The sequence below is a fragment of the Pan troglodytes genome, chromosome 1, assembly GCF_028858775.2.
Source record: "Pan troglodytes isolate AG18354 chromosome 1, NHGRI_mPanTro3-v2.0_pri, whole genome shotgun sequence".
Taxonomy (NCBI): domain Eukaryota; kingdom Metazoa; phylum Chordata; class Mammalia; order Primates; family Hominidae; genus Pan; species Pan troglodytes.
In genome coordinates, this window is record NC_072398.2 from 137,601,585 (window position 1) to 137,615,089 (window position 13,505).

A 13,505-nucleotide genomic window follows, 5' to 3' on the forward strand; every position below is an offset into this window, starting at 1 on the left:
TAGGTGCCCGCCAGTGCCAGGCACTTTAATTATTATTATTATTCTTTCTTTTTGTTTTGAGATAGTCTCTCTAGTTACCCAGGCTGGAGTGCAGTGGCGCAATCTGCTCACTACAACCTCTGCCTCCTGGGTTCAAGCGATTCTCATTCCTCAGCCACTCTAGTAGCTGGGACTACAGGCATGTGCCACCATGCCTGGCTAATTTTTGTATTTTTAGTAGAGATGGGGTTTCGCCCATGTTGCCCAGGCTGGTCTCGAACTCCTGGGCTCAAGCATTGTGCCTGCCTCAGCCTCCCAAAGTGCTGGGATTACAGGCCTGAGACCTGGCTCACTTTAATTATTTTCACACCCATACACAGTCTCTCTTTCTCACAACCCTTGCTCCCATTTTACAGATGAAGAACCTGAGGAGTGGAGCAGTTAGGTACCAGCCCAAGCTTACACTGCAAGTGAGCCCCATACATGCATATATACGCAAACACACTTGGAGGCAGAGCTCATTACCTATTTAACAAACATTAGAGAAATGAGTGATGCTAAGCACTCAATGAATCCCTGCTGCCCTTTGCTCAGGGAGAGCAAGAGACCGACCAACACACCTGGGCACGGAGAGAGCACAGCATGGAGTAACATCGTAAGCTCCGAACGTTCAGGACAGAGTGGCCCTGGAGTTCAAATGCATGCTGTATTTTAGTAACTATAGCTATAAACTGGGGCTTCGCCTCCAGCACTTGTACCACAGCCTGGAAGAAATTGAGGCAATTCTGGTCTAAAGCAGTTAACTCCTGGGTCCTGATTTACAGTGGGAAGGAAAGGGGGTCACAGTCTATGCTTTCTGCCGCAGACTGACCCCATTCATATTGATCCTGTTGTCATGCGGAGAAAAGATCACCCTGCTTCCTGTTTTGGGTCTCTGAGGTTGACCCATGTAGTTTAGGATGAGAAAAGGGAGGTTTGTTGGGGAAAATGAGATTTCGATTTTATTAGGGTCTGGCCTTACAGGCACATTCCAGCCCATCAACTATTCAATCTTTATCCTCCTCCCCATTCATTTCCTGGCCTCTGGAGTGGGGCTGGAGACACCATTCTTACCTCCTCTTTCCTGCCTTTGTTCTGATGGCCATGTTATTGTCTTGGATCAAGCATGTCCTCACATTTTTCTGTCCCTTCCATCCCCAAATCCAGGGGGCTCAGTGGAGGTGGCCCTGGGATTCCCCGAGGAGAGATTCTCTGGCGTGTTGGGGGACCTGCTGTCTCCATGGACCTCTCATGGTACAGGGTACCAGGAGCCACATGCACTTCTGAGCACCTTTGCCCCAGGAGCTCCCTCTTTGTGCCCCCAGGTCCAGGGTTGAATGTGGCCCTGTCCAGGGACATCTTGCTTTCTGACTGAAAGTGCACCCTCTGTGGCCTACTTTGGCCCTCCACAGTCAGCCTGCTAAGGGGCGTTCTCTCTGTTGAGATTGGCCGTCTAAACTGTGCTGCTGGCACATTTTAGAGCAAAAGGAGCCAATGGCACAAAAACAGCCCTGCTCTTGGCTGATTTGGTTTAGTTTTCTCCTAGTCCCATTGGCCCTGAACCTGACCGCTGATCTCCTGGCTTTCAGACACAACACAATGGCCATCGGCATTGCAGTGGACATTCTGGGATGCACGGGCACTTTGGAGGACCGAGCAGCCACTCTGAGTAAGATCATCCAGGTGGCGGTGGAACTGAAGGATTCCATGGGGGACCTCTATTCCTTCTCAGCTCTCATGAAAGCCCTGGAAATGCCACAGGTAAATTTCCAATTACTTTATGTGTACTTAATGTTCTGTAAAGAGATCTGCATGCCATGTTTGGCAAATCAGACTATTTTAGTCAATCTCAAAAGTAAATTGAATCTTAGTGAAAGCTGCTTCATTTAGGGGACAGTGTCCTAAGTATTTGGGGTCTACTTTTTTTTTTCTTTTTTGAGACAGAATCTCACTCTGCCACCTAGGCTAGCAGTGGCACAATCTCAGCTCACTGCAACCTCCACCTCCCAGGCTTAAGTGATTCTCATGCCTCAGCCTCAAGTAGCTGGGACTACAGGCAGGCACCACCACACCCAGCTAATTTTTGTATTTTTAGTAGGGACAGGGTTTCACCAGGTTGGCCTTGAACTCCTGACTTCACATGATCTGCCCGCCTCAGCCTCCCGAAGTGCTGGAATTACAGGCATGAGCCACTGTACCTGGACTGGGGTCTATTTTTTTTTTTTTTTTAAACGAAGTCTCGCTCTGTTGTCCAGGCTGCAGTACAATGGTGTGATCTTGGCTCATTGCAACCTCTGTCTCCTGGGTTCAAGCGATTCTCCTGCCTCAGCCTCCTGAGTAGCTGGGATAACAGGCATGGGCCACCACACCTGGCTAATTTTTGTATTTTTAGTAGAGACGGGGTTTTGCCATGTTGGCCAGGCTGATCTCGAACTCCTGACCTCAGGTGATCTGCCCACCTCGGCCTCCCAAAGTGCTGGGATTACAGGCATGAAGCACCACTCCCAGCCTCTGGGGTCTATTTTTTAAGGCAGTAAATATTTGCTGACAGTCCATGCTTTCTCTTTGATGTACAGTAGCAAGTGTCATCCTCATGAACAGTAGTGATTCATGGAGAACCAATTAGGATGAGACATCTGGCTAAAGTGTGTTGTATAAGAAGGAGACTGCCTCCATCTGGGTCACCAGGTGTGGGCAGTCTGGGATAATCACTGGGAAATGAGACATTTGCAGAGCTTCTATCAGAATCCTTAGAATAGTTTATCTCAGGTCACCTAAAACAGACTGTCCTATTAAAAAGTTCGGATTCCTGGTCCATCTGCCATAGAACTCCCTAATTACCGTTTCTGAAACTGGGCATTTGAATTTATCTGCTGTGCCAGGGATTTTTTAAGATGAGTGTCAAACCTGAATATCTGTATCTGAAGTCAAGCAGGCCTCATAGAGGAAAGTCAGGCTGCCATCTTTATTGCTGAGGATCAGCACTCCCACTTCTGTTCTCCCAAGCCCTGGATGCTTGGAGGACTTGAGTATGAGTTTACAGTCCGGCCAGCAAAACTTTCTAGTAACACCAAAACCGCTGGTCACTCGGCTTGGCTGTTTCATAGCCACAGGTTAGCTCTGAAATCCTGCCAGGTACTCACTGAAATTCCATCATTGCCACTGAAAAACAGCCACAATCACAAGTCCCGCAAGTCAGATCATGGCAGGAATAGAATTTACTTGCATTAAAGCAAGGTCACCTTAAAAATAAAAGGTTGAAAACTTAGTGCCTTCATCGGGAATTTGTGGGGGGTCAATTCTAATTATATTTCAGAAGCTTTCAAAATTCTTCAGGTAGACTGGTATTTTGTAGGATTGGTATTTGAAATAAGCAGCCCATAAGTTCTGCCAGATTTTCATGATATACTGATTTCTACTATAACGGGTTATCATTTTTTCATTCAGGTATTTTAATGTGCATTATGTTTATTTCCTGTCACCTAAAACTGCCTAGAATTTTGACAGCAGAGCCAACAGGCCAGGCTGTGGGTAAAGCCTTCCAGCCCAGAGCTTCCCCTGAGACTGGTAAAGGAGATGTTTTGTGGGATCACATGGTTGCCATCCATGACATCAAACTCAGCAGTTAGGGACTTGTCCCCAACCACATTACCATGCTTTGTAGGCGGCTCCCTGCCTTCTAACAGTGTCAGCCTTTCCCTTCTGGAGCACATCAGCAGTGACAGGACACAGTCCTCCAGAGCATTCAGTGGCCTAGGAGGAAGTGGCATACCCAGGGAAAGCCCAAAAGGAGAGTCACATTACTTTGCGTGTCACCATCCAACCCAGCCCTTACACTATAGCCACATCTGCCACCTTCTCTTCTCAGCTTCTAGTATCAAGAGAATATGTCCAGGAGATGGGCCTAGCCCAGACCCAGAGGCTTCTTTCAGAAAGGCAATGCCTCAGGGAGTGGGTAGGGAGCAGGGGTCTACAGAAGGAAGGGCAGCATGGTGGGCAGCAGGAGGAAGGCGGCCACAGCCTTTTCTTCACAGCACATCTGCTGGTCCTGAGCCTACTCACCTTCCTTTTGGATACAGGAGCTCTTCAAGGCCAAGTAAATGAATCTCAGCTCTACCACATACCAGCTGGGAAGCCTTGGGCAGTTACCTAATCTCTTCTGTTTTCCCATCTGTAAAAGCCAAAATACCTGTCTTAAAGGGCATTGTGAAGATTAAATGAAATTCTTCAAATATTTGACACAAACTTGGCTCTTATTCCCCAAATACTAATGCCCTTCCTTGTTTCATGTAGAAAACTTAACATAGCCTTGCCGGTTTTAGGGTATGAGTTGGGGACCATTTATCTTAGGACAGTCAGAGTCAGTGGTGTATGCTGCTGCTGACTAAATTGTTCCAAAAGAAAATTGAGGCCCTGAGTTACCTGCAGAAGAAAAGAAATGAGTAGCAGGCATGGTGTCTCATGTTTGTTGTCCCAGCTACTCAGAAGGCTGAGGTGGGAAGATCACTGAGCCTGGGAGGTTGAGGCTACAGTGAGCTGTGATCGCACCACTGCACCCCAGCCTGGGCAACAGAGTGAGACCCCATCTCAAAGAAGAAAAGTCATAAAACTCTTTAAGAGACGAGTTAAACTATAGCTATCCATACAGTGGACTATTATGCAGAAATTTAACAAAATAAGGCTGTTCCATATGTACTTATACTGAATGCTTTTGAGGCAAGGAATGGGTGTGGTTTATGTAGTATATAATATGCATGTATTTATTTTTAAAAGGGATGTGCGTATAGACAGGAATTTTGGGGAGGTCAATTCCAGTTTTATTTCAAGAGCTTTCAAAATTCTTCAGGTACACTGGAATTTTCTAGGATCAGTATTTAAAATAAGCAACATCAGTTCTGCCGTATTTTCATGATAATGCTGATTTCTATTATAACAAGAGTGTAATTTTTCATTCAGGTGTTTTACTTTGCATCATGTTTATTTCCTCTCATCCAATACTGCCTTGAATTTTGACAGTGGACTGGCCAGCAGGCCAGGCTGTATGTGAAACACACACGCACAAGCAGTTGAAGAGAGTTGCCATCTCTGGGATGCGCTAACAGCAATGCAGATGGGGCGGATGGGGGATTACTTTTTCTTTCTACCCTGCTTTCAGCTGCTTTGACATTTTTACCATGTGTATCTATCACCTGTTCCAAAATTTAAGCAAAAGGGTAATTTTATTTTATTTATTTTATTTTTTTTTTTTTTGAGACAGGGTCTCACTCTGTCAACCAGGCTGGAGTGCAGTGGCATGATCTTGGCTCATTGCAACCTCCGCCTCCCAGGTTCAAGCAATTCTCCCGCCTCAACCTCCCGAGTAGCTGGGATTACAGGCACACGCCACCACGCCTGGCTAATTTTTGTATTTGAGTAGAGACAGGGTTTCACCATACTGGCCAGACTGGTCTTGAACTCCTGACCTCAAGTGATCCACCCGCCTCAGCCTCCCAAAGTGCTGGCATTACAGGCGTGAGCTACCACGCCCAGCCACAAAAAGGTAATTTTAAAAAGAATCTTTTCCAAAACACCACCTTTCTTCCAGATCACAAGGTTAGAAAAGACGTGGACTGCTCTGCGGCACCAGTACACCCAAACTGCCATTCTCTATGAGAAACAGCTGAAGCCCTTCAGCAAACTCCTGCATGAAGGCAGAGGTGAGCACGTGGGCAGAGCAAGCATGGGGCTACCCCGCTGGGGAGTGGAGTACAAGTACACAGGGCATGTTATGAGGCCCTGAGTTATCTGCAGCACTGTGGATGGCTCATCAGGGCTTTTATCAGATGACAGCGTTGCTTGTAGAAGGCTGCAGTTGCTGTAACAAGACAAGGGCTATGAGTCACCTCATTCTGTGCTTAACTTTGGAAAACATGTGATATGGAAAACTCTACTCCTTATTCTTCAGAGTCCACATGTGTTCCCCCAAACAATGTATCAGTCCCACTGCTGATGCCACTTGTGACCTTAATGGAGCGCCAGGCTGTCACTTTTGAAGGAACCGACATGTGGGAAAAAAACGACCAGAGCTGTGAAATCATGCTGAACCATTTGGCAACAGCGCGATTCATGGCCGAGGCTGCAGACAGCTACCGGATGAATGCTGAGAGGATCCTGGCAGGTAAGAGATGGTTTTTGTAAGCTGTTCTCTAACACTGTATCGTAATTGAAATGAAGGAATGGAGGAGCATGGCTGACTTCACTTAGAAAAAGACCAAAGAGGAAGGATTAAAGAATGGAATTCCATTTCCTATATGGCTAGTTATTACTTCCTCTTAATTCCAGAATGACTCAAGTGCCCTGTTTCTCCTTTCTTCTTGTGTGTTCTGTTGTTCAATGGTATAGAATAAACAGAGAGAAGGGGTCAAGAAAGAACTGGGGCCGGGCGTGGTGGTTCAAGCCTGTAATCCCAGCACTCTGGGAGGCTGAGGCAGGTAGATCACTTGAAGTCAGGAGTTCAAGACCAGCTTGGCCAACATGATGAAACCCTGTCTCTACTAGAAATACAAAAATTAGCTGGGTGTGATGGTGCGTGCCTGTGATCCCAGCTACTCAGGAGGCTGAGGCAGGAGAATCACTTGAACCCGGGAGGCGGAGGTTGCAGTGAGCCGAGATCGCACCACTGCACTCCAGCCTGGGCGCTGGGCAACAGAACAAGAATTGGCCAACTTGCCTACCACTTATTAATAGTACTTCTAATAGGTGAGATTAGAAAAGGTGATGTGCCAAGATGAGGAGGTGGAGTTTTATCCAGACCTCATTTATCTGCATTCCTGTTCCTTCCCAGTCACACTGGGAAGTGAGCTCCCCTGCTCTTAGCATCAGACACATCCTGGAAAGTGTGGGGCAGTGTTGCATAAACGGATCTTTCTTACAAGTGCTATGGTGACAGAAAGCAGCCTCCTCAGTCAGCACGGCCGGCATTTATCACACATGTGGCATGCGCGCGGCACTGTGCTAACTGGATGTCCTGAGGAATTTAAGCAGGTATCTCAGCATGCAGCGATAAGTGCAGTGTATACTGTGGGAGCACTTAGGGGAAGGGACTGATTTGGTCAGAGATGTTAGGAAAGAGGAAGCACCTGGTGACAGCTTCCCAGAAAACACTGCATTGATTGTTAAAGGACAAAAGCAGTTACCAGCAAGCAGGGCTGGGAATTCCACTCAGATGGCACAACCCAAGCAAAGGCGCTGAGAGACCTTGGGGAAAACTGGGATCCACAAGTACTTGGGTTTAGATTTGTGCAAAGTATGACCTAAGGAATGGCCAACTAGGCTACAGAGGGAGGTGCAGCTGGGAAGCCCTTCCACATAGGACCGTGGCTGAAGAAGAGCCAGTGAAGGGTTTAATCATGGGAGGGTGTCACATGGTCAGATTTCTGTTTTAAAGTAAATTACTCTGGTGTCTGTGTGGAGGAAGGCTGGAGGGCTGAAGGTTTGCTGGCAGAAAGACCATTCAGGAAGGAGGGCTTTGCCAAGGCAGTCATCAAGGATGATGATTTATTTTCCATTACTATATAATTTTTTAAATTCTTCAAGGGCTCACAGTTTGAGTCACAAAGTTAAGAACTATGTCGGGGCAGGAGACTCCATTTATTTAATTCTAAAAGGGAGCTGCCTCAGAACCAGAATGTGGGACTTAGTCGTTTGCACCATCTGCTGTGGGTATAAGCACCGCATACCTGTTTCATTTTCTTCCTCAAAAAGTTCTCCAGGATTGGCTGTATGTTACTCAAACAATAAAAGCACACAAGTCAACAAGTATCAGAGTGCCTACTTAGACAAAGCCAATGAATACATTACCATGGATGTTGCATAAGCCAATACATCAGGGTGGGTTTTGAGAAAAGTGTGCCATAAGCTGCTCTACAGCTTTAAATCACTTTAAAGGTCACTGATGGAATTTTTCAGTCGATCCTAATATAGATTTCACAGCAAGTACCCATTGCTGTGACAGTGAACCCAGGAAAGGCAGAGATCTGCTCACCAGCATAGACCAGACCACGTGAATGGGAAGGGGCTCAAAGCATGTTAACTGAATGAATAGAAGTCACCATCTGGGGGCCAGGCGCGGTGGCTCATGCCTGTATTCCCAGCACTTTGGGAGGCTGAGGTAGGCAGATCACTTGAGGTCAGGACTTAGAGGCCAGCCTGGACAACATGGCAAAACCCCGTCTCTGTTAAAAATACAAAAATTAGCCGGGGAATTTTGAGAGGGAATACTTGAGAGGCTGAGGCAGGAGTATCAAGCGATTCTCCTTGATTCTTAATTTCAGTGAGCCGAGATTGTACCACTGCACTCCAGCCTGGTCTCAAAAAAAAAAAAAAAAGTCACCATCTGGCCTTTGGTTGGTTATCCACCAAGGATATTCTGGCATCATCAGGAAGAAAATATTCCTGTTGTCCTTTCTACAACCAAGATCCTGTGATCTAGATGGCAGGTATATTTAATGACAGAACAAACTATCCCAGCAATAATAAAGGATGAGAACCACATGACTCTTTGGCTAGAGGCTTCTCTCTCTTTAAAAGAGTTGCCTGAACATCTTTGGCCTTAAGCAGACCACATCCTCTCTTAGATGGAATAGAGTTAAGAAATAGGCCCACACATATGGCTGACAGTTGATTTTCAACAAAGGTGCCAAAATAATTCACTGGATAAAGTATAATCCTGCAAATGGTATCTGCTATTGGATATCCATATGCAAAAAAGTGAATCTTGATCCTTACCTCATACCATACACAATAATCCAAAATGGATCATAGACCCAAAATGTAAGAGCTAAAGTAAAGTATAACCTTTTGTAAGAAAACATAGGAGAAATTCTTTGTGCCCTTAAGCTAAGTAAAGACTTCTTGGCCAGGCACGGTGGCTCACGCCTGTAATCCCAGCATTTTGGGAGGCTGAGGCAGGTGGATCACCTGAGGTCGGGAGTTCAAGACCAGCCTGACCAACATGGAGAAACCCTGTCTCTACTAAAAATACAAAATTAGCCAGGCGTGGTGGCGCATGCCTGTAATCTCAGCTACTCGGGAGGCTGAGGCAGGAGAATTGCTTGAACCCAGGAGGCAGAGGTTGCACCATTGCACTTCAGCCTGGGCAACAAAAGCAAAACTCCATCTCAAAAAAAAAAAAAAAAAAAAAGAAAGAAAGAAATTCTTAGGACACAAAAAGCATGAACTACAGCAGAAAACATTGAGTTACACATATATCTGATAAAGGACTTATATCTAGGCTATACAAAGAACTCTTACAACTCAGTGAGAAGATAAAATTTAAATAGACAAAAATTTGAATAGACACTACATCAGAGAAGGCATACAAATGACAACTACATGAAAAGATGTTCAAAGCATTCATCATTAGGGAAATGTAAATTTAAACCAACCACAATGAGATACCACCACACTATCTAGAATGGCTACAATTAAAAAGAATGATAGGCCAGGCACGGTGGCTAATGTCTGTAATCCCAGCACTTTGGGAGGCCAAGGCGGGTGGATCACCTGAGGTCAAAAGTTCGAGACCAGCCTGGCCAACATGGCAAAACCCCGTCTCTACTGAAAATACAAAAAATTAGCCAGGCATGGTAGCACACACCTGTAGTCCCAGCTACTTGGGAGGCTGAGGCAGGAGAATTGCTTGAACCCGAGAGGTAGAGGTTGTGGTGAGCCAGGATCGTGCCACTGCACTCCAGCCTGGGCAACACAGCAAGACTCCTTCTCAAAAAAATAAAAATAAAAAATGATAAAACTAAGGGTTGGCAGCATGTGGGAAAACTGGAGTCTTCATATGTTACTGGTGTGAATATAAAATGACACAGCCATTTTGGAATGGAGTTTAATAGTTTCTTTAAAAGTAAACATACACTGATCGTATGACCCAATAATTCCTTTCCTAGAGAAATGAAAACACATGTCCACACAAGATTTGTACACAAGTGTTCACAACCACTTACTCATAGCAGCCAGAAGCAATCCAAATGTCATCAATTGGTGAATGGATAAACAAAAACAATGGCATGTCCATAAAACTGAATATTGATCAGTAAGAATGATTAGCATGCAACATATGGAATAATCTCAAAAACATCATGCTAAGTGAAAGAAGTCACACATTAAAAAGTTCATAGTGGATGATTCCATTTATCCCATATTTCTAGAAAAGGCAAAACAGTAGCAACAGAAAGCAGATCAGTGGTTGACTGAGGTCTGCAGTAGGAACAGGAATTGACTGCAAAGAGGTACTAAGGTGATGGAAGTGTTCTAAGACTGGTGGTGATGGTTTATGTACAAACTTACCATCATAAATCAAACTCCATAGCCAAAAACAGGTGAATCATATGACATGTAAACTATACATCAGTAAAGTTGGTAAAAACAAGTAACGAACTCCTAGGTACAATGAACCCTCCTTCCCACAGCACTACTTCCCACAGTGGTTTGTACAAACCAATTTCACTCTATTGTTTTTTAATGAGTTTACCTGTTATTTCTTCTCTGAAGGTGCTCAGGTTCTGCAGGGTGGGGCTCTGCTCTCCCTTATATAGAATAGATCCTATATTTTTCTTTGGGGACATTTTTTAAAGTTCTGAGAGAGAGAAGATGTTCATTTTGATTCTACTTTAAGCAAGCTTTCAGTCTATTTATTTTATTTTATTTTTTTGAGACGGAGTCTCGCTTGTCACCCAGGCTGCAGTGCAGTGGCGCAGTCTCGCTCACTGCAAGCTCCACCTCCCGGGTTCACGCTATTCTCCTGCCTCAGCCTCCCGAGTAGCTGGGACTACAGGCGCCCGCCACCACGCCTGGCTAATTTTTTGTATTTTTTTAGTAGAGACGGGATTTCACTGTGTTAGCCAGGATGGTCTCGATCTCCTGATCTTGTGATCCACCCACCTCGGCCTCCCAAAGTGCTGGGATTACAGGCGTGAGCCACCGCGCCTGGTGCTTTCAGTCTATTTTTAACACATCTTAGGCAGAACTGAAGTAACTTTTTGTTTATTTTGTTTGATTAGGTTTTCAACCAGATGAAGAAATGAATGAAATCTGCAAGACTGAATTTCAAATGCGATTGCTATGGGGCAGCAAAGGTGCACAAGTCAATCAGACAGAGAGATATGAGAAATTCAACCAGATTTTAACTGCCCTCTCGCGTAAATTGGAACCTCCTCCTGCAAAGCAGGCAGAGCTTTGATAACTCTCCAGAGAACCTTTAGAATATCTTTTCAGGTTTCCCCAGCTTCATCTTTGGGAAAGCTTACTGTTTTTGATAAAGTAATAATGTGCAAATCTGACAATATACAAGCTTTTAGTATCCACAGGATATTAAATGTGTAAATTGCACAGAGCACACTTATTTATGAATTGTCTAAAGTTACTACTGATTTTAAAATGAATAATTTATTATTAAGGTAACTACTGCTAATGTTGATCAGCAAATTTAAGAGAAGACCTAGCTATGTTGGCTGGTTGCTTTCTATTATCATGGTATTTGACCATTTTAGTTTTAATTCCATGTCAGATACGTGTAAATAGAAGAGTTTAAAAGCATGAAACATTTCAGAAGGTATCAGTTATATGATATTCTTTAAACAAATATGAAAAATGTAAATACTCATGAATGAAAATACATCTTTTTGTGAAACAGTTGTATCCAGTCTCTTTCATATTAAACAACTCATCTTGGTACAATAACAACTCTACCTCTTAGCTACCTCAAGCATGCTCTTCCCTAGGTACCGTATCCTGATAGTAAACCAAAATGAATGAAAGTGGTATGAAAAATGTAATATTCCTGGATTAAAAGGCAGAGTGATTGGTAGTGACACAAGGTAGAAACAGCTCGAGAGGACCTGGGTTCAAACTTAAGCTATGGTACTTGCTACCAGCTGGAGTTAGGCCAAGTTTACCTCACTGAATTCCATGTGCAGCATGGACACCCAGTATGATGAACATAACATCATCTCTTCACATATTTCAGAGTAATCAACTGTTTTACCTTTTCCTCTAGCTGATAAGTACAACAATGAGTTTCCTAGGTTGGCTTTCTAGGTTTCTCATTTTGCAAAGGGGATACTTTCTAGTTTCTTTCTAGTTTAGCAATATCCCTCTCAACTTTCCCTATTGTACAAAATTTGGAATATAAGACTTTAACGTATTCTGTTACTCTGCCATCAACTGTCAAACTTCTTTTAATAACCTGTTTTTCCTTCTTCTATTTTAAATAATATTAGGACCATACCAACTTTTATATTCATCTTAAACCGGCTGTGAAAATTTCTTCATGATGTTAAATAGCCTTTAAAAAATATGATTTATTGGTTACAGAAGTTACACTGTAACTTAACTATCACCCTATGATGGTTTTTTAAAATGTGCCACATTTTTTAAAAGGTGCCACGTTGTTGTTATTTTTTGTTGAAAAAAACCAAAGCACATTTCTACTTCTGGCAATATGGTGGTTCAGATGTTCTTAGCCCTCTCACCATAACTAAATCCTGAATACATTTTAATAAACATACCTTTTAGTGTATGATCAACCTTGATAGAAATCCCCAAGGAACAAACTTCTCTCCCCACCGCACCTGAAAAAGGTACAGCACATTTGAATCAACTCCTCATGAGAACTTAAGAGCCGGGGCAGACCTAGAGGCAAAGAGTAACGTCAGCTCAGTGAATGAGAGTCTGTCTTGGGGGAACTTAAAATGCCTCCATTAAGCAGGAATCCTTAAAGGGTCCCTGTTAATGGAATAGAAAACATTCATCTGCCAGCAAAGGAAGGTTGCCAGGAAACATGACTGTCTTCACATACAGCTCCAGGAAGAAAATAATTAATTATAATGACTATAGTCTTCAGTGAGGATTGGCAACCACACACCTGTCCTCATACAGGTCTGGAGTAAAAATTACAAAATCCAAAACCAAGAAATTGATTTACAGTGGTCCCAGGTTGGTGGTGTCTACCAGATATAAAAGCTTATTATTAAGCTATAGTAATTAAGGTTTCATCAGAAATTTAACATGACAGAGTGAAACTGTTGATAAGTGAGGGAAAGAATGACTTTAATTCTTGAACAATTGGTTAAGCAAATGAAAGGGGGAAAATGGTCTCTTACCTCTTATCATATACAGAAATAAAATCTGGATGAGTTAAGAACCTACATGTGAAAGGCAAAATCATAATACTTTTAGAAGAAAGTATCTTTTACTTTGAATCAAATAAGAATTTCTTAGAAAAAGCATTAATTATAAAATAATGATTAATCTGCATTAAAATGAATAAATTCCATTCAAAAGACATCATAGAGAACCTGAAAAATCAGAGATATTGACAACACATAAAATGGACAACAGAATACTATGGTTGGTAGGCAGCCTCCAAGATGGTCCCCAATGTTCTCTGCCTCCTGGTGCTCACACTCTGTGTTGTCCCTTCCTGCATTATACCAGGC

General features: G+C 43.5%; 1 protein-coding gene and 1 long non-coding RNA gene across 13 annotated transcripts in view; one reads left to right on the forward strand and one right to left on the reverse strand.

Moving 5' to 3' along the window:
* The window catches only part of BCAR3 (BCAR3 adaptor protein, NSP family member), a 278,588-nt gene extending 266,890 nt beyond the window's left edge, over positions 1-11,698 (forward strand). For 11 of the 12 annotated variants that reach the window (XM_054667967.2, XM_024347176.3, XM_054667966.2 and 8 more), the window contains 4 exons: positions 1,608-1,779; positions 5,603-5,714; positions 5,963-6,175; positions 11,070-11,698. In XM_054667967.2, the coding sequence (XP_054523942.1) occupies positions 1,608-1,779; positions 5,603-5,714; positions 5,963-6,175; positions 11,070-11,248 (676 nt within the window). In that variant the 3' untranslated portion in view covers positions 11,249-11,698. Of the gene's footprint in view, positions 1-1,607; positions 1,780-5,275; positions 5,522-5,602; positions 5,715-5,962; positions 6,176-11,069 lie in introns of those variants that run through there. The other variant, XM_054667973.2, reaches the window with a different exon arrangement.
* LOC129137263 (uncharacterized) lies at positions 2,761-12,645 on the reverse strand. The gene is made up of 3 exons (XR_010153200.1): positions 12,576-12,645; positions 4,081-4,189; positions 2,761-3,771 (listed from the first exon to the last, which is right to left on the reverse strand). It is a non-coding gene; the product is annotated as an uncharacterized LOC129137263 (long non-coding RNA).
* Positions 12,646-13,505: the final 860 nt, after the last annotated feature.